At 42.0% G+C, this 25,771-nt stretch overlaps 1 protein-coding gene and 2 pseudogenes across 1 annotated transcript; 1 reads left to right on the top strand and 2 right to left on the bottom strand.

Moving 5' to 3' along the window:
* Nucleotides 1-10,652: 10,652 nt before the first annotated feature.
* Nucleotides 10,653-11,964, top strand: LOC122038723 (oxygen-evolving enhancer protein 2, chloroplastic-like). The gene is made up of 4 exons (XM_042598624.1): nucleotides 10,653-10,963; nucleotides 11,050-11,282; nucleotides 11,394-11,444; nucleotides 11,529-11,964. Exons 1-4 carry the CDS (start codon nucleotides 10,711-10,713, stop codon nucleotides 11,787-11,789), a joined length of 798 nt encoding a protein of 265 aa, XP_042454558.1. The 5' UTR covers nucleotides 10,653-10,710; the 3' UTR covers nucleotides 11,790-11,964.
* A 702-nt stretch (nucleotides 11,965-12,666) lies between these two features.
* LOC122008171 lies at nucleotides 12,667-13,969 on the bottom strand (annotated as a pseudogene).
* Nucleotides 13,970-14,150: 181 nt separating this feature from the next.
* LOC122008180 lies at nucleotides 14,151-18,118 on the bottom strand (annotated as a pseudogene).
* Nucleotides 18,119-25,771: the final 7,653 nt, after the last annotated feature.

Here is a 25,771-nt window from a genome sequence, read left to right on the forward strand (position 1 = left end):
AACAAAAACAACAGTTTTGAAAAATCGTTATTTTTTAGCATTGTTTGGATGGGCTACGACAACAGATTTTTGAAACAGTTGTGTTTAACTTTTGTTACAAGGGCTATGACAATGATTTTTCAGACCGTTGTCTTTTTTCGCCTTTTTAGGTTTCAAGACAATAGATATTTTGGTTAAAATATTAATTTTCTTAAACTTAAATATTTCACAAAGTCTCGATGCCAAAAAAATATCCTCCCTTCCTTCATCAATGACTCGCCTCCTTCGTCAAAGACTTGTCTCCATCGCCCCCGACGCTTCTCCGGTAAATCGACGGTGATGCATTCGACCCTTCACTACGACTCCTCTGACATTCTTCGGCCACTACTAACAAGACTCCTCTCACGGTGAGACTGATCTGCCTTCCTTCGCTTCTCCCTAATGGCACTCCTCGCCGTGGCGTGCTCTGCTCCTCTAACTCTAAGCCCCTCCGCCTCTCCTCTCCCTTGTCATCACTGCTCGCAGTCTCCACTGAGGAAGTGATTACTCGCGTCCCACGAACTCCGCTGCCAGAAGATGTATGTTCCAGGTACCTCTGCATCGATCTTTCACAAGATTAGGCTTTGAAGAGAAGTATGTTCTAGGTATCACTGCTAGAAGATGTATGTTTCAGATCCCGCTGCCAGAAGATGTACTCCAAATTGCTTGCATTTTTTCAACTATGTAAACTTGATCCTCACTAAGGAATTTGTGAACAGGCTTGCAATGGATACAGTTATGTTTGTGTTCCACTCTGTTGGACCGCGGCGACTGGCTAGAAGGGGGGTTGAATAGACTAAAAAAATAAAAACATGAAACCCTTCTCGACTTTTCAAATAAACACTTGCATAAATAAATGAAGGCAATAAACAGAAAGAAGAGGCAAAGGATGCTTTACTTGGTTATAATCGGGGAGATTGTTAATCCAAGGAAAGAATAGCACTAAATACTCCTTCATGCGGAGAAGCCTCTTACAGCAGTGAAGTACAAAAACAACGAAGCTAATCTAGAAATGAAGCGTACAAGTGTTGGAAATGAATTGCTTGAGTTTATATAAAGCTTCTGGACCAAGGCTGTATTTATAGCCTTGGTCGGGGCACCCCAAAGGGTTCCAGGCGCCCTGGGGGGATAAAATTTTATTCCCTATGCACGGATCATGGTTTGACCGTGATCTGGATAAAGTCCAACTCCGAGCGCCCGGAATGGATCCGGGTGCCCTGACCCCTAAGTCAACCAAGTTGACTTTCTGATTCGGACCCTCTGCTCACGTTCCGCTTGCCTCGGTCCGGGTCTTCTGCTCCAGTTCCGCTCGCTTAGGTGATCTTTGCAATCCGGAATAGGGCTCACCCGAATCCAACTTTCGGTCTTCTCGAGCAAGCTTCCGCTTTGGCTTCTCGTCCCTCGGAATCGTCGTGTGCTTTCTTCTCGTCCGCCAGCATACTCATCCGCAGTCACCTCGTGCCGACCTTCTCGCTAGCTGCGTCTCTTGCTCCCCGAGCAGTCTTCCGCTCCAGCTTCTCGTCCCTCGGAACCACTGCGCGCTTCCTTGTCATCCATCTGTGTACTCTTCCGCAATGCCTCGTCCCTCGAACGTACCGCGTGCCATCCTTCTCACTAGCTGCGTCTTCCACTCGACTACCTGTGCTCCTAAACTCCTGCAACTTACACACAAGGTTAAAACACACAAGACCTAACTTAACTTGTTGATCACACCAAAACAACCTTAGGGTTCCAACAATCTCCCCCTTTTTGATGTGAGCAACCCAAGTTAAGATAGGGTAAATAGACATAAAAATAAACTAACTAATTTTGCAATAAAGTACAAAAAAGATAGAAAATTTGGTCTACCTCCCCCTAGACTTATAATTTTCCTTTTTCCCTTTTGATCACATAAAGAAATTGGGCTTCTAGGAAAACTCTAAGAGTAAAAATTTTAAAAACTTTGAACATTTTGCAATAAACATAAAGAGTCTCTAAGTAAAAAAAATTTTTAAGTAAACTTTAAGTAAGAAATTTTTTCTAAGAAAACTCTAAGCAAGAAAATTTTCTAAGTGAAACTTCAAGTAAGAGAAATTTTTTTAAAAAAAAAAATCCTGACTTAGGCAACTTTGTAAAAATATTTTTGAAATTTTTCCTAAGTAAAAGATTAAGTAGAAATTTCTAATTTCAGAAGAAATTTTAACTTATGTAAAAATAATTTAATTTTTTGGAATTAAAAAATGTTTGACAAACTTTCAAAAAAAAATGTTAAAAAGACTTTTTAAAGTATTATTAAATTTCAACCTTAATGCTTTATCAGAAAGTTAATTAAATATTTTATTTTAATTATTTTAGCTTCCAGGTCGTGGCGAGGCACTAGGCCTTCTTGGTTATTGGAGCAACAACCACTTCCTTAGACAAAGTCTCATAAAGAAACTCACTGTTTAATTTTCTCGCTGAGAGCGCTAAATCTGATTAAAATTTGGATTAAGCAAGACTTATGAACCCAATATAGGTTCCAGCCAACTGGAATAACTAATAATTTCCTAGGGGCATATCTTTTTGAAATGTTCCTAATTTGTCCCTTATGATATCTAAAATACCAATTTACATTGTTAAATTTTCTAACATTAGTATTAGATGAGCATGCATGGTTTTTCAAGTTATTTTCTTGTATTTTTTAAATTATCATTTTCTACTTTTAATTTTTCATTTTCTAATTTAATTCTGTTGAATTCTTCTATTGGGCAAGATTTAGCTAATATTATTTTTAAATTCTTAATTTCTTTTTCTAATTTATAGCAATCCTTAGTTAACAATTTAATAAACTTAAATAGTTTGTCGGGAGACAGAGATCGTACCTGATTTACCTTGTCGATCTCGTTGTCTGTTTCTCCTCTTGAACTGCTGCTATCTTCCGACGTGGCTCCCCCTTCATTGATGCTCTCGATGCTCATTTCGGAAGAGCTTGACTCACAGTCGTCGTCTTGATGACTTGTTATTAGTGCAAGTCCGGAGAAGACTTCAACTTCCGATTCGTACGACGTATTGTCCCACATCGCTTTTAATGCCTTGGGTTTTTTAACAGGCTTCTTACCTTTATCCGTGTCCTTATTCCTCAGCTTGGGGCAGTTATCCTTGATGTGCCCTTCTTCGTTACAGTGGTAGCAGCGGATCATCCTTTTCTTTCTACCCTGTGGATGGTTAGCTTTTCTAGAATTACATAACTTCTTAAATTGCCTTACCATCATTACCATTTCCTCGTCGTCGAGAGAGGACTCTGACTCAGGTTCATCTCTCGATGCTTTGAGAGTGATGTTGTACTTGGGCTCCTTCGTACCTGCACATCTTGATTCATGCACTTCAAATGTGGAAAAGAATTTTTCTAATGTAATTTTTTCTAAATCTTTCAAAATATAAAAGGCATCTACTAATGATGTCCATTTTGTATTTATAGGAAATGAATTGAGGGTGTACCTTAGTGAATCTCGGTTAGTTACCTTTTCTGCGAGATTCGAGAGTCCGGTGATGATTTCCTTAATTCTTGAGTGCAGATGCGTAATTGTCTCGTCTTCCCCAAGTCACAGACTGGTGAGCTGGTTGCAGAGTAAATCTCGTTTTATGAGCTTGGCTTCGGGCGTTCCTTCATGCAGCTCAAGGAACTTCTTCCAAAGTTCTTTCATGGAGTCATAGTTACCGATTCGGTTGACTTCTTGTGGCGGATGAATGGTTAGTAGATGGTACTCTGCTTTGTCGTTTACCACATAGTCAGCCTACTCCTTTTTCGTCCAGTGGTATTTCTCCTTACCTTCCGGTGCTGTAAAATTGAATTCCATAATTAACATCAAATCAAAATCGATTTTAAAAAATACTTGCATTCGCTTTTTCCAGCTAGCGAATTCCCCTTCGAATTTCGGCGGGTAGATGCTTGGTCCGACCATTATTTCATTACTTCGTTCAACGGTTAGTCCTCCTGAAGCGCCTCATCCCTCAGAATCGTCGTGTGCTTCCTTCTCATCCGCCAGCATACTCATCCGCAGTCTTCATCCCTCGGTCGAACCATGTGCCGACCTTCTCACTAATTGCGTCTCTTGCTCCCCGAGCAGTCTTTCGCTCCGGTTTCTCGTCCTTCGGAACCACCGCACGCTTCCTTCTCGTCCGTCGGTGTACTCTTCCGCAGCGCTTCGTCCCTTAGACGCACCGCGTGCCTCGCTAGCTGCGTCTTCCGCTCGACTACCTATGCTCCTAAGCTCCTACACACTTAGACATAAGGTTAAAAATACACAGGACCTAACTTAACTTGTTGATCACACCAAAACAATATTGGGATTCCAACACACTCTACGATACACTAGGGATGTAAATGACCTCTGGAGTCTGAAAACTTAATATGCGTGTGATATGATATGTTAATAGGTGAAGCAGTTGTTGGTTACGTCGTAGAGCATGCTAAAATTGTTGTTGCTTTAGTCCAGGAGACGAAAATAAATAGAGTGACGGGTCATTTAAATGGACTTAATTTAATGGAAGTCGAGTTTAAGTTTAGCAAATATAATATGTGTCTATCATTTTATAGATCTTGTCCTCTAACTACACATCTACTATGCATCTCAATGGTAGGGATGCTCATCTTTTAAGTGTTCCAATATTTTAACTTTTAGTCATAGTGTTGCTTGATTATGCAGTAATTGTTTCATTGGATTTTACTACTATGGAACAAAATACTATTGCTGCCAACACCGGAATGAAACTGTACTCTTGGGACGAAATTCTTGAGATGGTTAGTTTATTACTAAGTTAATGAAAACATACATGTCAAATTGTTAGCTTAATAATTATATATTGCTTTTTAGGGAAAAGAGAACACATCATATCTATTGCCTCCTAAACCTCTTGATGTATGCATGATAATGTACACAAGTAGGACGAGAGAAGATTCGAAAGGTGTTGTATTGACTCATGAATGCATCGCAACAAATGTAAAGGGAATTGGCCTATTCCTGAATCAATTTGAAGATAAGGTAATATTCTTGCCTTTATTCATATATGTTGTTTAGTTTATTACTAATGGTTCTTAAGTATAAGCTATGATATATGTCTTGATTTGTATGTTATAGAAGACAGTAGATGATGCCTACCTCTCCTTTCATCCCCTTGCTCACATTCTTGATCGAACAATTGAAGTATATTTTTTCCACCATGGGGCTTCTGCTGGCTATTATTAAGGGGTATGGAAACATATTTTTATACAATCCTTTTAATTGATTATAATGTTGATGGACTTTCAATGCAAGGATATACATGCTTTGAGGGATGACCTTATAGAGCTGAAGCCAACTCTCTTCGTTGGAGTTCCTAGGGTTTTTGAAAAAGTTATGAAGGTATATTTTATATCAAAAGTCTTATCACTGATCTTCTCAATTAATTAAATCTTAAGCTCAAATCTTCCTAAAGGCAAGAATTTGGAATTCAGGTGTGCTAAAGGCATTGTCAGAACTGCTACCACATAGAAGGATGATCTTTATACAAATAGAAATCATTTTTTCTGTTCAAACTTAATTTCTAAATAAACTATGTTCTTTTAGCTAACATTTCATTCTTCTTGGAATTGCTTGTATTTTTATCTCATTATACATTTCTTTAAACAATATGTACTCCACAAGTTTGCATTAATACTTAAGATTATGTTGGACTTGTTTCTTGTTACTCTTTGATTGGTTGAGGTATGATGTGTATTTTTATTATTAATAATTATTATTTATGGATACAAATGTTTGATTTACATTGCATTCCTTTTGATACTTTTGAATCATAGCTAGTTGACTATAACAATCATCTAGTTCCTTGTTCCAAGACATTTTCTAGTTGAGTTTGCTGGATTATGGATGTCTCATATTCTTCCATCTCTAGTTGGTGCTTCAGTTGTCTTTGTTTCTAGATATACCATTGATGCAAAAAGTCATCCTTAGGTAAGATAACTACTTGAGATAGATCTATGTCATAACTATATTGTGTCAAGAACTAAACTCTCTTTAATTTATAGAGTAAGAAACTTATTGAGTGCACTGGTTATAATGGAGTTAACATGAAGGATTGCATCTAACCTTAAGGGTGTGACTGGCAAGTACTCTGACGATTGCAATGAGGAGGATACGATTAACCACGCCAAGTATAAAGAACTAGCAAGAAAGTTTTGGGATTTAAACGAGAAGATGGTTAAAGTCAATGAGCAAAAAACATTCAAGGTATGAGGATAAGTAGCTGTTGGATCGAAAATAATTTAGATATCTCCACAATGACATGATATTGTCCACTTTGGGCCTAAGCCCTCATGGTTTTGCTCTTGGGCTCTCCCCAAAAGGCTTCATTCCAATGAAGATATCTTTTCTCTTATAAACCCATAATCTTTCCCATGTGTTTTCAATATGGGATTATGTTTGCAACCTTGCAACCCCAACAATCCCCCCTCAAACAAAGGACCATAGGCTTCCCACGTTCGATCATCGACCCACCAGGTCTTCCTATCCATCGGTCCACCCGACCTACTAGGACTTCATTGCCTAGTCGCAACTAGGACTTCCTGCCTGGTGTCTGGTCCTCTTGATCCGAACATAGGAGCCCCCACTTTCTTTGTTCGAGGTCAATATTGTATCCACATGGCTCAATCAGACCATAGCTCTTATGCACAGTCGGCGGTTAAACCTTCTGGCAGTCCGGGCTCTGATACCAATTGTTGGATTGAAAAGAATTTAGATATCTCCATAATGACATGATATTGTCCACTTTGGGCCTAAGCCCTCATGGTTTTACTCTTGGGCTCTCCCCAAAAGGCTTCATTCTAATGGAAATATCTTTTCTTTTATAAACCCATAATCTTTCCCATGTGTTTTCAATATGGGACTATGTTTGCAACCTTGCAACCCCAACAGTAGCATCTACCAAGATCCTTTAAGTTTATACAATAAGATAATTAACATTCAAGGTATGAGGTTTCAGTCTGAATAAGGTCAGTCAAGGATTCGGAGTCAGTCACTTCTTTAAGGGTTGTTACCTCCTTTAGAAGTGATTTGATCCGAACGTTGGATTTAGCTAATTTGCGCATAAGATAATTAACTAGATTATACAACTGAGAAGTACTTACAACGGGGTTCGGCCCTTCGGAAACAGATACGGATCCGTGGCTTCTTTCTGATTCTACTTCCGATTCGCTCTCACCTCCAGATTCATTGATTTGGTCCCGGGTCGTTAGTGCAAGGAAGCTCGTCTGTTCAAGCTCTTCATCGGACTCTTCTGATGAAGACTCGTTCCAAGTTGTCTTCAGGGCTTTCTTCTTTCTTTGCTTCTTAGCATCTTTTTGATTCGGACAGTTGGCTTTGATATGCCCCTTTTGGTTGTAGCCATAGCAGGTTACTTCGAACTTTACCTTCGAACTTGGTTGGACCTCCTTGGATTGGACTACCTTCTTGATATCCTTCTTGTTGAAGCCTTTCTTCTTTTTTGTAGAGCTTTCTTACTAGATTGATGAGTTCGGCGGTGATCTCATCGCCGTCATCATCCAAGTCAGGTTCTTCTTCTGACTCTGGTTCGATTCTACGTCTTGCTTTTGGTTCGTGTGCTCTGCTTATATCTACAATCAAAGCTATACCCTTCTCAGTCGATCGAGCGTTAATTTGTTCATGTAATTCAAATTCAACAAACAATTTGTCTAGTTTAATTAAAGATAGATCCTTAGATACCTTGTAAGTATCTACCATGGATGCCTACAAGGTATTCCTCGGAAAGACATTTAGGGCGTACCTTAGGATGTCGCGGTTCTCCGCTTTCTGTCCGATTACGTGGAGTCTGTTGAGCAGATCTTGTATACGGGCATGAAGCTGGCTAGCCATCTCACCTTCCTACATTTTAATATTGTATAATTTATTAAGTAGTAAGTAACGCTTACTTACCCTTGTGTCGGACGTACCCTCGTGCAACTCGATCAGCTTTTGCCATAATTCTTTGGTGCTCCAGAACGGGTCGACGTGGTTCAACTCCTCCTTAGTTAGGCCGCACTGAAGTGTACAAGTTGCTTTAGAATTTGCTTCTACCTTCTTTATCAGAGTGGCATCCTAGTTCTCGCACGATATTAGTTTGTCGTTGTCATCAGTTGGGAGTTTAAGACCGGTTTTGACAATTATCCAGACTTCGAAATGTGTTTGAAAGTAGCAGAAGTCTTCTCCGGTGAAGAGCGGAGGTTGGGCTGTACTGTAGCCTTCTTGAAGAGCCATAGAAACTTGCACAAGGAAAACAACAAAAAGAAACTTGTCCCAGGGCTTGATCCTGAATTAGTAGTGCGGGTTAAAAGAAAAACTAACACGCAATCTCGAGTGGTGTTGCACCAATTTCGAGAAAAAAATTCGATTACGAAAAGAAATAGATCGGAAGGCGGTAATAATATCGATTCCGATCAACTCCGAAAAACTAAAAATCACCACAAAAAAATGCTTGATTGGTGGTTGCACCAAATCGAAGCGACCTCGCTCTGATACCAATTATTGGATCGAGATGCGCTAGAGGGGGGGTGAATAGCGCTCGTGGCTTTTACTTTTCGTATTCGAAAAACTTATCGGATAACGCAGCAGAATAATAAATAAAGGAACATAGAAAGACACTAAGATTTACTTGGTTCGGAGCCTTGGGCGAGCCTTGGGCGACTCCTACTCCAAGGCTCACGCTCGTTGAGCGTTTACTTTGGGCAACAACTATAATCGTGCAAATATTACAAGAATTATTACAATGATAGTATTGAAAGAGGCTATACCAACAACAAAGAATTGAAATTTCGTAGCTTCAGGTCGTTGGGGTCTTGTTGTAGCTTAGCCGGATCATCTCGTTAGTAGTGCGCTGAAGAAAGATTGCTTAGAACTTGATTATCCATGCTGCTGCTTGAGACTACCTTTTATATGCTGTTGAGGGCGCCTCCAATCATCGGGTCAGCTGCTCGTGGATAAGCCTTGACTTCTTCGTCGCTCATCCACTTGAGGGCACCTCCGATGCCCTTGAGGGCGCCTCCAATGTCGTCTGAGGCACCTCCAGCTCCTTTGGAGGGCGCCTCCAGCTCTGCTGCAAAGACTCCTCAGCCTTGCACCCGAGGCGCCTCCAAGCTCTATGGAGGGTGCCTCGGGCACTGTTCATCCGAGGCAGAACTTGTTCTTTGGTCCCTGTAAGATACGTTAGTCCACAAAATAATAACATATCCTGCAAAACAAAGTTAGTACACTATAAACATGATAACTGAAGTATTTGACAGTCTCCGGACTGTCCGGTTCTGATTTCGGATTTTCGACCGGAAATCCTAGGTCGAACCGACGCCTACTGTTCCCTCAACGAGGAGTGCGTCCTCACCTACTCCACTCAAGAGAATATACCTGTTTCTAGTTCGATCCTCCAGATCGATTGGGTTTTTGCTCAGCGCCCGAGTCTTCAGGTCTTGCTGCTGGGCGTCCGCTCCACAACCCGCCCAAACTTTCCACCCGATCCGCGACACCGAGATTTTCACCTAAAGTATCTGACTCTAGGACTTTTGCCCGAAGACCTCGACCCGCCAAGGCTTTCCGCCTAGGGTTACCATCCCCTAGGGTTTTCCTATATGCCTAACCGCAACTAGGACTTTTGCCTAAGATACCTTAAGACTTTTTCTGCAAACTCATTCAACACATTACATCACAAATAACCTTAACTTTGAATCCTTTGTCATTATCAAAATTCATGTTCGATCGTCGGATGCTTCCCGCACCAACACTCAGTCAAAATCGGTTGATAGACCTAGAAAGCTCGGAATAACATGAAATCAGGTCATATGTGTTCATTTAATTCTCCTGGTTGCATTTATATTCTCAAGCATCAATTTAGTATAATATATTGAGAGCAATAATTTTTTAATATGAATTAGATGTTTCGAACACATTTGTATTTAAAAAAAAACAATGTTCTCAATATATTGTGTCAAATTGATATTTGAGGATATGAGTATAATCAAGAGATCAAGACGAACACATAGGATTTAGTTTCATGCAAGTCTGGACTCTTTAGATCTATCAGGCAATTTCGATCAAAATTGGTTGAGGGACATAGAGAACTTAGAATTGTATAAAACTAGGTCATATGCATTTATCTAATTCTTCTGATTATATTCATTTCTTTAAATATTAATTTAACATAATATATTCAGAAAATTAATTTTTTTAAATATGAATATATCCTTAAAAAAATCTATTTATTAAAAAAATACAACAATTGGCTGCTATACTATAGAGGTAAAATAGGTTTAGAATACATGGTCGGATCATTTTGAAAGTTAGGTGTGAGTTGGGTATTTAAGAAATTTAATGTTCAGTAAAAAGCTGATGAATAAATGAAAAAAAGTTTTTTTTTTTTTTTTTTTTTGAAACTTCGAAGAAAAATCTATTACTCTGAAAATACAAGAAATTATCATCATGAAAATTTAATATGGAATCAGGACAAGGGAAGGATGACACGTCAGACGAAGAGAAAATGGAGAGATGACACGTGGTCCAATCACAGATTCCAGCACCCTATCCGGAGCAACCATAATCTTATCCTTATCGATTGGACTCATCGCGACCCGAAGCACATGGTCTAAAACTAACGCCGCAGCAGCAGCAGCAGAACTGCAGCAGAGCGCAGCGAAGAAGCAGAGAGCGCGACGCAGACATGGCCGCGACCGCGTGCTTCCTCCACCATCTCGTTCCCTCCACCGCCTCCACGGCCGCCTCGCGGACCTCCTCCCCCCGCCTCGTGCCCAAGCCTAACAACCTCCTCTGCAGGGCCGCTCAGAAACCGGCCGCCTCCGTCGACGACGACAGCACCGCCGCCGTCTCCCGCCGCCTAGCTCTCGCCGTCCTCATCGGCGCCGCCGCGGTCGGCTCCAAGGCCGCCCCTGCCGACGCCGCCTACGGAGAAGCCGGTAATTAGTTCGTGCGCCAATTGGCATTATTCCTTGGTCAACGAATCGCTCCAAATATACAATTTCGAAACAATTGATCGATGCAGCGAACGTGTTCGGGAAGCCGAAGACGAACACGGACTTCATCGCGTACAACGGGCCGGGGTTCAAGATTTCGCTCCCGGCGAAGTGGAACCCGAGCAAGGAGGTGGAGTTTCCGGGGCAGGTGCTACGCTACGAGGACAACTTCGATTCCAACAGCAGCGTCTCCGTCATGGTCACGCCCACCACCAACAAGTCCATCACCGACTACGGCCCCCCGGAGGAATTCCTCGGCAAGGTTTAATACATCGTCGATTGATTACCTTATATCCTTATTATTCCATGCGTTTGTTAATTATTTTGGAGAAGGACAAGAATGACCAGAACGTTTACTTCGATCGATTTTCAGTTTGATTACTTGCTGGGGAAACAGACATACGCCGGCAAGACTGATGCCGAGGTAATTATATATAAACAGTCAGTTACTTGTAATAAGCAGAGAGCGTATTGATTTATATGTACAAATCTATTTTTATTTGAGCAGGGAGGTTTCGACCCTGATGCCGTGGCGACCGCGAACATCTTGGAGTCGTCGACGCCGGTGATCAACGGGAAGCAGTACTACTTCATCTCCGTTTTGACGCGCACAGCCGACGGCGACGAGGGCGGGAAGCATCAGCTGATAACGGCGTCCGTGTCCGACGGCAAACTGTACATCTGCAAGGCGCAAGCTGGTGACAAGAGATGGTTCAAGGGAGCCCAGAAATATGTGGAAAAAACTGCCAGTTCCTTCAGCCTCGCATAGGGAAAATTTATATTATGGAATGGCCAGTTTCAAATATAATTTCCTCTCGTTGTGAATGAGTAGAACGCTATCTGATCTGCATGAGAATGTTTATCGATGTCTGATCGTGAGCGAAGATTATGGGATTTCAGTTTGTCGAGCTGGTGCATGTGTACATGCCACATCTCAATCTTAATCTCTGCGACTAATATGTCTACAGGTCGATATATATACATGCTTTTGGAGTGGTAAAATTATTGAATAACAAAAAAAAATTCAGACAAATAAACTGATTGATTAACAGAGAATAGATAGTATCAGTATACGCAATAATATTAGAACAATAATAAATCTACAAGAAATGATATGATTGCGCAGACAGAAGTTAATTTTACAAAAAGATGCATCAGATGAGTCGAATGGACTGGAAGTATCAAATGGGTTGGGCAGGATGTTGAGCCACTGGACAACCTGAGCGAGTGAGCCAAGTGCGACGAGCAAGTTGGGTAGTTGAGTAGATCATGAGCGATTAATAGATTAAATTGGAAGAACCAGTCATCCTAATTTATCTAAATTAATCTCAAATTGAATCACTATCATCAATATATATTGGAGCAAAAAAAATAATATCGTTTATCCCAAGTAGTCCAGTATCACCGGCGTCATGATAAAATATAGGTAAGTAATCATAGGGCGCATTTTACGATAGTGCAACAGTCATTTGTATGAGGAAGGTCAGACACCTAATAAATCATTTTTCACCCTTTGAGAATTGATCCTTGATCCTCTCGGGAATCTAAGAAGACGGAACTGTCGAAATGACGTGGTTGGAATGCTGACCGAGTTGCCATGATCCGGAGGATGAGCTGTCTCCCATGTTGACCAAGTCTGGTCAATGCTATCTGTAACCAACGACCGGGTTGCCTCGGTCTCTGATGCCTCGATGCTCGAGGCAGATCCATGAATATATAAGCAGTCGAATAATAATAGAACAATGAAGTAAATATATGATGAGTACAGTAACGTACCCTGGCCCTGGGATGAATTGATGAGCTAGTCGCGATGCTGATTGAGTCGTTGCAGCTTTAATGAAGTATTCTGAGATGGTTTCGGATGCGATCCGTCCAAAAAAGCCCCAGATGCTAAGCATGGAGACGAAGAAGGAAACATCTGTATAGCCCATTGTCGTACCCATCTGCCCCATGTTGTTCATCACCGCCAACCCCGCATAGAAACGACAAGAACAAGAACCAGAAGTCCACCGTCTTCACCATCTCCACTATCGTGTGGTCCTCTCCGATCTCCGATCTCCGCCGCCTCTTCCGCCCTCGGACTATGACTATCCTCTGCCTCCATCGTCTCTGCCTCTGCTGTCAATAATAATTCAGTAACTCCTCTGTCCTCCACATCAGCTTTCTTGCGTATCCTCGATCTGCAAATCAACTTTAGCAATATGTGGATTGGAACCGCCACTGGCACTGCTAGAAGGAGTAGCAGAACTGCTGCGAAGACCCTGGAGACGACCGCTCCATGTTTGCCTGTGAGATCAAAGGCCAGCAAGTACGCTGCGATGACCACCGCCATCGCGTTGATGACTCTGGAATATTGTGAGTCGGTGTCATCGTCCTCCGCCTCCACATCCTCCGGCGATGACTCACGGAGGAAGAGCATCGCCGTGGCGCAGTGGGGACGACCGCAAGCAAGAAGAGAAACGAGGTGGGGTCGTCGGAGAAAAGGGCAGAGCAGATGTTGGTGAAGATGGCGGTGTTGAGGCCCACGCAACCCTTCAAAATCCCTGATACCGTCCCTCGGTTCCGGCAAAAATTGTGGATGCACGTTACGAGCACCGCCGTGTTCATCCAAGTCGTGTTGTTCCCGCCGATGCACACGAAGATGCACATCTGCCAATAGGGGAAGGGGCGAATGGATTGGTGTACGACTAGCCACTGGACGCTGTACCCAACGAAGCCCTCGAGAGACCCAATGAGAAGGATCATCGGGGTGGGGAGATGGTCGTAGGCGAGGCCAGCGACGATGCCCTATGCCTTTTTGATGTCATTAGCAACAGAGAGATTGTTGAGCTGGAGTTGGGTGAGCCCCATGAGCGTCTTAAGGGCGTCAAAGTAGTTAGACAAGATGTAGTTGTTGCCGGAGATGCACTGCACCCAAATCGCCGCGATGAGACCTAGCCACTGCCCCATCGCCACGCCTGAGATCTCCATCATCTCCTCCTGGTGGCGGCACTAGCCCGAACCCGAAGGGTCATCCCCCCTCTTGAGAGAAAAACCAAGATCCCTTAAAACCTCCTTTGTCGGAGAGCAAAACCAAAACGAACACCTCCTCTAGCGGAGAGCAAAACCAAAACGAAAACCTCTTTCTTTTCTATGTGAACAGTGCACCCAAACCCTCACCTTGTGCAAAGACCAAAATGCCCTCCCACTTCTCCATAATTCCCTTCGGGTCCATAGATATATCTACATCACAAGCCTCCCCTTCAAGTTTAGTCGAAGGAAGCGCAAGTCCGATTGACTAGATAGTGTCACAAAGGATGAATTGCACACGATAACAAAGTCAAATCGCTGAACCCATCAAATAATGCCACGTGAGTGATCGCTAGAGTAGTGGTGTTGCGCGAGAAATGGTAGCAATGCCGAGTGAAAGAAGAAAAATAGTACCGAGTCGGTAACAGGGTGAATGTCGAGTGGGCTACAGCGTGAATGTCGAACGAGCCACGAAAATAACGTCGACTAGCAAGTGGGATGCTGAGCTGATCAAGCGACCAAGCAAGCAGGTGATGTTGGTCGGCGACTGCGAAGATGCCGACCAGGCGATCGGAAGGATACCGATCAGGTGGAGAGACGTTTAGGAGAGTGGTTCATAGCACACGACTACAAAGATGTTAATCAATGGATCAGGATAATGCAAATCAAGCCACCGAAAAATGTCAACCGGATGACCATAAAATGTTGATCGGGCGACCACAAGGATGTCGGACGATATAAGAGAGCGACTAGGCAGACGATCATGCAATAAGGATCAGGCGGCCACGAAAGTGCCGACCGAGCTATCAGAAGGATATCGGTCAGGTGGAGAGACGTTTAGGCGAGCGATGCAGAGCGCGCGACTATGAAGATGCCGACCGATGGATCAGGAGAATGTCAACCAAACCACTGAAAAATGTCAACCGGATGACCATAAAATGTCTATCGAGCGACCATAAGGATGTCGGACGATATAAGCTAGTGGCTAGGCGGACGGTCATGCAATAAGGATAAGGCGGCCATGGAAGTGCCGACCAAGCAGTCGTAAGAATATCGACTAGTCAATCATAAAATGCTGACCAAGCCATCTAGAGCATGTCAAGCGTTCGACCGAGTAGTTCAAGTGAGCGATCGAGCGGGCAACCGAGCGATACTGGTCGGATGACTACGAAAGTACTGACCGAGCGGCCCAGAGAATGTCAAGCAGGCAATCGTAAAATGCTAACCCGACAATAGAATAGTACCGAGCGGGATAATGCCGCCCAGGAGAGGATCGCAAGAAAAGCACGACGTCGGTGTCCCGAATGGGTGCAAGGCTCACACGACCGAAGGGCATGGAGCTCGCGGGATACCTCAGTCGGAGAGCAGTGAAGATACTATAGCCGAGACCGATAGCGATACTCTGGTCCAAGACCAGTGAAGATACTGTGGTCTGAGACCATTGGGGATAGCTTAACCTCAAACGGGGGAGATGTATGCTCCAAGACGGGGAAGATGGATGTTGGTCCAAGACAAGTGAAAACTGCTCGACCCCGAACGGGGGAGATAAGAGATCCGATACGATAATTTGAGACTAGTAAAAAGTGTTCGACCCTGAATGAGGGAGATAAGAGATTCCGATATGCTGGTCCGAGACCAGTGAAGACTGCTCGACCCCGAATGGGGGAGATAAGAGATCCGATATGCTAGTCCGAGACCAGTGAAGACCGCTCGACTCCAAACGGGGGAGATAAAAGATTCGATATGCTGGTTCAAGACCAGTGAAGACTACTTGACCCCGAACGAGGAAGATAAGTGATTCAATATGTTGGTCTGAGACCAGTGAAGACTGCTCGACCCCAAATGGGGGAGATAAGAGATCTGATATGCTGGTCTGAGACTAGTGAAGATCGCTCGACCCCGGACGGAGGAGATAAGATATCTGATACGCTGGTCCGAGACCAGTGAAGACTGCTCGACCCTGAATTGGGGAGATAAGAGATCCGAGACACTGGTCCGAGACTAGTGAAGGTTGCTCGACCCCGAACGGGTCCGAGACTAGTGAAGACTACTTTACTATTGACGTAAACAGAGGTTTATAGTCGCCGCTCGACTGTTGGCGTAGACAGGGGTTTATGGTCTTCACTCGACTGTTGGCGTAGACAGGGGTTTATAATCACCACTCGACTTCTAGAGTCCATGGCTCTAATATAACTTAATCTCAACCGATCGGCACGGGAGTCTTCGATATTGAGCTCGTGATTTTAATATAATTTAAATGCGACTGATCGGTACGGGAGTCTTCAACACTGAGTCTGTGGCTCTAATATAATTTAAACTCGGTCGATCGGTATGAGAGTCTTCGATATTGAGCCCGTGGCTCTAATATAATTTAAATCCGATCGATCGACACAGGAGTCTTTGATTGGGGAACAGTAGCAGATCCATGACCGAAGAAGAAAATATAACGAAAAAACTGACCTGCAGACCAGCAAAGGATCTGACTCAGTTCCTCAACTCCCGAATACCCATGGAGTGAGGAGAATATGATATGTTTGCCGAAACCCACCGAGGTCATGAGGATGGCAGAATTTTTCGGCGTCATCCATCTTCACATTCCAGATCAAGCGAAGTTCCCACAGACGGCGCCAATATGATCCTGTCAGGAATCTGAGAAGACGGAACTGTCAAAATGGGGTGGCTGGAATGCTGACCAAGTTGTCATGACCCGGAGGGTGAGCTGTCTCCCATGTTGACCAAGTATGATGAATGCTACCTATAACCAGCGACCGGGTTACCCTAGTCCCTGATGCTCCAATGCTCGAGGCGGATCCCACGAATATATAAGCAGCCGAATAATAATAGAACAATGACATAAATACAGGATGAGTACAGTGACGTACCCTATCCCCTGGAGGGGGGCGCCCTCGGATGAATTGATGAGCTAGTCGTGATGCTGATCGAGTCTTTGTGGCCTTGATGAAATATTCCAAGATGGTTCTGGATGCGATCTGCCCAAAAAATCCCCAGATGCTAAGCATGGAGACAAAGAAGGAAACATTCGTATAGCCCATTGTCGTACCCATCTACCCCATGTTGTTCATCACTACCAACCCCATTCCAACCCCGCATTGAAACGACAAGAGCAAGACCCAGAAGTCAACCGTCTTCACCACCTCCACTATCGTGTGGTCCTCTCCGATCTCCGGTCTCCACCGCCTCTTCCACCCTTGGACTATGACTATCCTCTGTCTCCATCGTCTCCGTCGCTGTTGTCAATAATAATTTAGTCACTCCTCCATCCTCCACATCGGCTTTCTCGTGTATCCTAGATCTATAAATCAACTTTAGTTCTATGTGAATCGGAAGCACCACCGGCGGCGCTAGCAGGAGTAGTAGAACCGCTGCAAAGACCCTGGAGACGACCGCTCCATGTTTGCCTGTGAGATCAAAGGCCAGCAAGTACCCTGTGATGACCATCGCCATCGCGTTGATGACTCCGAAATACTGTGAGTCGGTGCCATCGTCCTCCGCCTCCACATCCTCCTGCGGTGACTCACGGAGGAAGAGCATCGTCGTGGTGCAAACCGCGGTGGGGACGACCGCAATCAGGAAGCGAAACGAGGTGGGGTCGTCTGAGAAAAGGGAATAGCAGATGTTGGTGAAGATGGCGGTGTTGAGGCCCACGCAATCCTTCAAAATCCCTGACACCGTCCCTCGGTTCCAGCAAAAATTGTGGATGCACGTTACGAGCACCGCGTGTTCATCCAAGTCGTGTTGTTCCCGCCCATGCACAAGAAGATGCACATCTGTCGGTAGGGGAAGGGGGCGAATGGATTGGCACATGACTAGCCACTGGACGTCGTACCCGACGAGGCCCTCGAGAGAGCCGATGAGAAGGATGATCGGGGTGGGGAGACGGTCGTAGGCGAGGCCAACGACGATGCCCTAGGCCTTTCCGATGTCGTTGGTGACAGAGAGATTGTAGAGCTAGAGCCGAGTGAGCCCCATGAGCATCTTGAGGGCGTCAGAGTAGTTAGAGAAGGTGTAGTTGTTGCCGGAGATGCACTACACCCACATCGTTGTGACGAGACCTAGCCACTGCCCCATCGCCGCGCTTGAGATTTCCATCATCTCCTCCTGTCGCTATCTCTCTCGAACCCCCCCCCCCTCTCTTGAGAGAAAAACCAAGACCCCTTAAAACCTCCTTTGTCGAAGAGCAAAACCAAAACGAACACCTCCTCGGGCGGAGAGCAAAACCAAAACGAAAACCTCTTTCTTTTCTATGTGAACAGTGCACCAAACCCTCAACTTGTGCAAAGACCAAAATGCCCTCCCACTTCTCCATAATTCCCTTTGGGTTCATAGATATATCTGAATTAATCCCCAAACTTATTAAATAAAATACATATGCAGGTACCAACTACACCAACCCGTGAGGGTCTCCCATCAATATTTTTGTAAAAAGGTTATACACAGACCCTAAACATCCCACACGCTTGGCTCCACAGCCATTTATAAAGAGGTAAATTAAGCAACTGAGCAAGCCACTATGTGGGAAAGTATTTTCTACCGACTTCACTGGGAATCGACCCTATTTCTACAAATCTATCACGAAGTGACTAACTCAGCTATGCTTTGGATCTGGTCTCCCATCAAAATAGATGTTAGTAATACTGATGCATCAGTATTTAGATGTTGCTCATCATCCTAGTAAACACAGTTGCTTTCCATCTCGCTTAAATACTGTAATTGGCTATGTTCTTGCCTTAGACCGTTAACAAATGATTCACCAGATAGTTAGCTGCCAAATTAGAGATTGTAAAGGTTGAGTTGAAGGACTATCAAGCCGGCGAGGAAGAATGCTAGGTGAGATGAAAGAAGGATTCTCTAGCTTCAGAGGAGTTCTTTGACTTGCTAGGAGCTGGAACAGTGAAGATGCTCTAGCATGACTTCGAGGACACCATTTGATAGGTCTACAAGGCATGATTTTTGCCACTTGGTACCTCCCTAGATTTCTTGAATCTAAACAAGGTTTGGGAGGAGTTGTCAAACTCGGAGAACGCTGATTAGAGATATTCGTGGCTCATTTTGTTTTTAAATTCTCTATAATACACTTCATGCTACTTTTTGACTTAATGAGATATATCTTCCAAAATTTGTGTATTTGATACCAAATGTTGAACCCTGAGTGAGAGGGTGAGGTTTGATGTAAAATCAACATAGGAGGACCCAATTTTTCGAGAAAGTTAAATAGGTTAAGGGAGGACTGGATACTTGACTGGAAAAGTCCTAACTGAAGGCTAGGCAGCAAAAAACTCTAACTGAAGGTTTAACAATGGAAATTCATAACTGGAGGTTAGACAATGCAATAAAAGTCCTAATGGGGCTAGGTAGTGGAAAACCTAGTTCGGAACTATGCAATGGAAGTTCTAGTGGGGCTAGGTAGCGGAAGACTTAGTTAGGAACTGAGAAATGGAAGTCCTAGTGGGGCTAGCCAAGGGAAAAATCTAAGTGGGTCACGGAGGATCGGACACTTGGCACGAGATCGTAAGTCCAAGTGGGTCATAGAGGATCGAACACTTGACACAAGATGATAAGTCCAAGTGGGTCATGAAGAACCAGGCACTTGGTACTGTAAGTATCCCGTGATAGTTTAGATGTGGTCAATCAAGTTAAGTTAGGTCTTGTTGTATTTGATCCTTGTGTCTAAGTGTGTAGAAGCTTAGGAATACAAGGAGTCAAGCGGAAAATGCAACTAGAGAGAAGGATGACATGGGAAAGGAGTCAACAGGCTCAGTGTATACGACAGGAGAGATGCTACGGAAGAGTACACCGGTGGACGAGAAGGACATGTGGGGTGTTCGAGGGACGAGAAGCCAAGGAGGAAGCCTACTCAAGGAGAATTTCAGAGTTGAGTTCAGGTGAGCTCAACTCTGGTTAGCCGGAGAATCACCCACGTGAAGAGATCAGCTACTAAGGAGATGATCTGCCTCTTGGAAGGCGCCTTTCATGGCTTGGAAGACGCCTTCGATGAACAGTGCGAAAGCACCTTCCAGCTATGAAGGCACCTTCCAATTACCGTTAGCCGCAGATAGAGTTTTATCCTCAACGGATAAAACTTATCTAATGGAAGCCGTCTTGGACCATCTTGAAGGCGCCTTCAAGCTGCTAATAGTTAGAGTTTTCCAAGGGCTATAAAAATAATCCTATGGAGGTAGGAAATATTCAACAACTCTAGTATTCATTTTCTAACTTATTTCTGAGCGTTCAAAGAGTGTAAGAGGCTTCTCCGCCTTTAACGAAGGAGATTTTGTTAGTTCTTTCATTTACCTTGGATTAACAACCACCTAGGTTGTAACCAAGTAATTCTTCCGTCTCTTATATTTTTTTAGTTGTTCAATTTCGTTAATTTAATTGTGCTACTAATTTGGATTGAAAGATTGAGAAAGGTTATAATTTTCTTACAGACAATTCACTCCCTCTTGCCGGGCTCGTTGCACCAACAGGCACGAAATGAAAATCTAAGTGGGTCAAAGGTTGACCGGACACTTGGTGAAGAAGTCATGGCAAGTTAAGATTGACGGATGCTAGACAATGAAAAGTCTCAATAAGCCATGAATGATTGGATGTTGGGCAAAAGAAGTCCTAGTAGGTTGAAGCCAACTAGATATCAGGCAAGATACAAATTTAACTAACAAAGGTTGAATTCAGGGTTATCAATCAATTGGTAAGAGGTACCAATCAATTGGTAAACCCTAAACCCAAAATTTCAGGTTTAGGGTTAAGCAATAGATTGACCCAAAGCAATTGATTAAATCAATCGATTGAGAGCCTTTTTGTGAGAGAACGGAAAGTTTTGAATCGATTGAGGCAATCGATTTGGGTTTCACCAATCGATTGAGCTAATCGATTGGAGGCTTTTTGTGAGAAAACAGAAAGTCTTTGAATCAATTGAGACAATCAATTCGGATTTCACTAATTGATTGGGCTCCCAAGAGAACATAAAACCTTAGAATTGATTGGAGTAATAGATTAGAGGTTAACTAATCGATTGGTATGATTCACCAATTGATTGATTGGGTGAAAAGAGTCATTCTATAGGTTTGAACAATCTAATCTGATGTAACAATTGATTGGGGGTAAGGTCAATCGATTGGGAGATATTTTTCAACCCGAAAGAGACCTTAGAAAAGGGAAGTTTGTGGAGTTTCTTCGAAAATAGTTCTTGGAGGGTTGAGGAAGAAGTACTACTGCATTTCCAACAGAACAAGAGGTAATCCAAATAAGAAAATAGCAAGCAAAGCAAGATTCATTGTTGTTAAGTCGTGTTCAATTGTATTTCGTATTTGTTTTCTTTTTTTTCTTGTTGTATTTCTTATGCTCAAGATTGTACGAAGTTTCTCCACCTCTAAAAGGATTCCAAGAAGGAGGTTTTCATAATGGATACTACGAGAGAGAGTCGGGCCCTTATATTAGTTATCTCAAAGAGGTGGATACCAAGTAAATCGAGGTGTTAGCATTGCTTCAAGTTTGCGCTGAAGTGAACAAAGTTATTCACTTCCCCTCAAGCTCATACATGTCTTCTAACAAAGGGCAATTATTGATGGATGTCGCTGGTCTGAGATCAAGGGATATATGAGCTCGATACGTAACTATGTCTGAGTTAGGAGAAATTGAACCATGAAAGCCTTTTTAAAACATCTTCATCTAAGATCAAGGGAATGTAATTCTGAGACACGAAAGTTCGAGGGAGATGACCTTTCTGTCTAATAATAAAGAAAGATATATTCTGAGTTGAAATTATAAAATTTAAGTTAAGACTTATCTGTTAAGATGACTTGAGTAACAAGTTGCTAAGCAGGGAAGGATGAGCTGCTTAGGATGTATGAGTTGCCTTGTCTGACCTAGCTGAGCTACCGAGATGAGCTGCCAAGTATGGCTAAGACAACTTGCCTTATATGGCCGAGTCGAGCTGCCTAGTATGGTGGAGTTGAGTTGCATAGATAAGCTACCAAGTATGGCTAGCTGAGCTACCTAGATGAGATGCCAAGTATGGTCAAGCCTAGTTGCTTTGTATGGCCAAGTTGAGTTGTTTTGTATGGTCGAGTCGAGCTGTTTTGTATGGCCGAGTTGAGCTGCCAAGTATGGCCAAGAAGAGTTGACTTGTATAGCCAAGTCAAGTTAACTTGCTCAAGATTTGGAGGCCAGAGGGAGGCAAGTTGGCCAAGAAACACCAGATGACCATACACCACCTCCACTTAGAGATGGCTTTAAAGGAGGCGAAGGGAGTCCTTTACACTGATCGACTTCCTTTGAATACGTCGATCAAGGGATGGGTGGAAGACCAACAGGGGAAGAATTTCCTCCACTGCAAAGGCGGAGGAGATATGCAGAAAAGATCTTGATTTGCTTCAATCTTCTTATTGTCTGGCTTCCAAATGAAATCACATGCTGATATTCTAGCGAACTCCTTGAATGTTGAAGTCGATCACATTTGGAGAAGAAATGCCTTCGGGATTTCTTGCTCGATGTTGACAAGAACATATAACGCTTTCCACTAATTCTCTTTAATTCATGGTGGAGTTGCACTTCTTGATGGTTTTTTTGATATCATCCATTTCAACATCTCAATTCAAGGTCTCAATTCAAATTTTCTACCGACAACACCAATTGATTCTTGCTTGAGACTGTCGACGAATGAGCCACCGTCCAACTGTCTTCCATGTTGACGGAGTCGCCAAACACCAAGGAAAGGCCAGAGCATCAAGAATGCCTACGAAGCGAGAAAGAGCTGGAATGGATGTCAGAGGTACCTTGGCTCAGCCATTCGGACGCTCAAGTCAATTTCCAGCAAGGGAAGTGGAGAAGAAGACAATAAATGAGAATATGTAATGGTTTGTATGTATGTATGTGTGTATACCTTTGCTCGTAGAAATAAACTCCTTTTATATTATTGCTGAAGGAATGGGATGATATCTCTCTCTTCTAGGTTTTGATTGATGGGGTGTCATACTCTGGTACAGAAAGTATGAAATCGTCGTATCAAAGGGTCATGTCATCCACGTTCTGTACGGTAGAAAATCGTGTAGGCATGCTTTGCCAATCATGTTGTTCCACTCGCTATGATAACTCTTGTGTTGTCCCATATGCTATGTCAGTGTACGTGATGTCCCACGTGTTGTGCTAGCTTACGTGTTGTCCCACATGTTATTGACAGGAGTTGGGTTAGAGGGTTTGTCATTCAAGTGGAGAGACATCAGATCAGCGAAGTCGAGAGGTTGAACAGGAAGTGTCGGATCGATGGGGCTGAGACGATAGGGCCAGAGGCGTTAGGTCAGTCAGGCTTAGAGGACAAGCAAGAGCGTTGGATCGACAAAGCTTCGCGTCTTGGGTGGGCTGAGTTAAATAACAAAGTTCTCATCTTGGGTGGGCTGAAGCGAATGAAAAAGCTTCTCCTCTAGAATAGGCCAGATGGAGGTGGTCCCGCTGATCAATCTTAACTTTAACCTTTATGACTATTGATATTTTTAATACACGTGAAAACTTCTAATATTCCTAAATCAGGCTGTATTCGTTTTTCCGCTCACCAGATTCAGATGTATTTTATCGCCGACTGATGAAAAAGAATATATCTAAAATTAATAAGAAATAAGCTGGCAGACACTTAATCGCACGCTTCAATGATCTTCATCTGCAAATTAATGATGCAAACTGTCGTTACTTAAGCGACACTTAAGCCACAGCTCACTCGGCCACCGTATTGGTTGCCATTATTTAAGTTGAGTGGGAATTGCTATCAATTTGCAGACAACCTGTTTCCAGGAGCAGCCGTCCCATCCTTTTCGAGATCCAGCTGCCTCTTCATTATCTGAACACACTTAAACACATAAAAGATTAAAAAAAAATTGTGAAAGGTTCTGAGGATTTCTAGTTGTTTTCTGGTTAAAATGTTCAGATGAGTTCGTTGAATATTATACCGCTTTTATACTATTTATAAATATCGAAATTATTAAATCACCTAGTTAATTTTAAAATAATTAAATAATGTATTTATTTTTTATTTTATCTCTAATTATTGGACTGTCCATCCTACGCACTTTCTAATTTATCCTAATAATCGATAGAAAAATTTTATATGATGAGACTGGACCGATCATCCTAAAACTAGTTAATGAGGCTAAGATTTTTCATTATTCTAATTAGTCGATTAATAACAAAATTAATAATTTTATATTTAAAAATTAGTTAAATAATATTTTCATAAGATGAATCTATTTTTTATATGTGAAATTTCAAAATTTAAAATAAATCAATTGATTGATTTAAGGACAAAATCGGTTAATAGATCAAATAATTTTGGATTAATATAAAATAGCTTTTGTGTGTTTGGTTAATTCTCTTGATTATATTCACGCTCTCAAATATCAATTTAATCCAATATACTCATAGCACTATTTTTTTGGAATGTTTAGCCCATCAGTCAATTTTCCCTAAAATCAACTGATTGAGCAAACATTCTCGGATGATATGCAACTAGTTTTTATGTTCGTCTAGTTCTACTGATTATATTCATGCTCTCAAACGTCAATTTGACTCATTATATTAAAAGTAATGATTTTTTTAACACAAATATATTTAAAAATTTTAATTCGTGTTCAAAAAATTACTAATCTCAATATATTAGATCAAATTATTGTATGATGGCATCGATATAATCAAGAGAATTAGATAGACATATAGAGCTAATTTCATATCAATCTGAGGTCGTTTGGTCCGTCAACAAATTTTAGACAAAATCGACTAATGAACCAATATTCTCGGATTGATATGAAATCATTTCCTATATGTTCGTCTAGTTCTTTTGATTATATCCATGTTGTCAAATGTCAATTTGACTCAATATATTGAGAGCGACGTTTTTTTTAATATAAATATATTTGAAAATTTTAATTCATGTAATGACTTTCAATATGTTGAATCAAATTGATATTTGAGTACATGAATATAATCAAGAGAACTAAAAGAGTACATATGAGTTACTTTCATGTCAATCTGAAATTGTTTGGTATATCAATCAGTTTTCGATAAAATTAGCTGATAAACCTAATATTCTTGAATTGACATGAAACTAATCCTATGTGTTCTTCTAATTCTACTGATTATATCTATGTCCTCAAACGTTAATTTATCCAATATATTAAGAGTAGTTATTTTTAAATATGAATATATTTAAAAATTTTAATTCTTATTTAAAAATAAATACTCTCATTATATTGATTAAATTAATATTTGAGAATATAAATATAATAAAAAAATTAATCGAATATATAAAAATTATTTTCATGTCAAAATTATTTATCTATCGATTTTATTTAAAATTAATTTTGATAAAAAAAAAATAACTCGGTCAACTAATTTATTTAAAAATTTTATTACCATTCGACTGATCTGAAATCGATTTAACTGATATTTGTATGATTAAAAGCAAAATAGAAATCGAGTACGATTTGATTTAATAATTTTGATGCGGTTCAGTAAAACACTGATTATTATAAGTGAGAGTTTCAATGGCGAAAAGGTCAAATCACTTTGTAAATTTTACTGGAAATTTGGTATTACTAAAAGTAGAAATATGTGATCGTAGATTCCTCGGGGTAAAACTAAAAGCCGACAGACAATTTTCAATTTCCGTCCACAGGGCAAGCTGTGTCGTCGGGCAAGCATCCGTGCGGTTCCAGCTCATGAATTCGACTCAATATA

The sequence above is a fragment of the Zingiber officinale genome, chromosome 1A (assembly GCF_018446385.1).
Source record: "Zingiber officinale cultivar Zhangliang chromosome 1A, Zo_v1.1, whole genome shotgun sequence".
NCBI lineage: Eukaryota > Viridiplantae > Streptophyta > Magnoliopsida > Zingiberales > Zingiberaceae > Zingiber > Zingiber officinale.

Excerpts from the sequence above, each read along its gene's own strand:
- LOC122038723 (XM_042598624.1), top strand. The coding sequence starts at position 10,711 with ATGGCCGCGACCGCGTGCTTCCTCCACCATCTCGTTCCCTCCACCGCC. Across the intron at positions 10,964-11,049 it reads CGCCGCCTACGGAGAAGCCG|CGAACGTGTTCGGGAAGCCG; the intron begins GTAATTAGTTCG and ends TGATCGATGCAG. Across the intron at positions 11,445-11,528 it reads CCGGCAAGACTGATGCCGAG|GGAGGTTTCGACCCTGATGC; the intron begins GTAATTATATAT and ends TTATTTGAGCAG.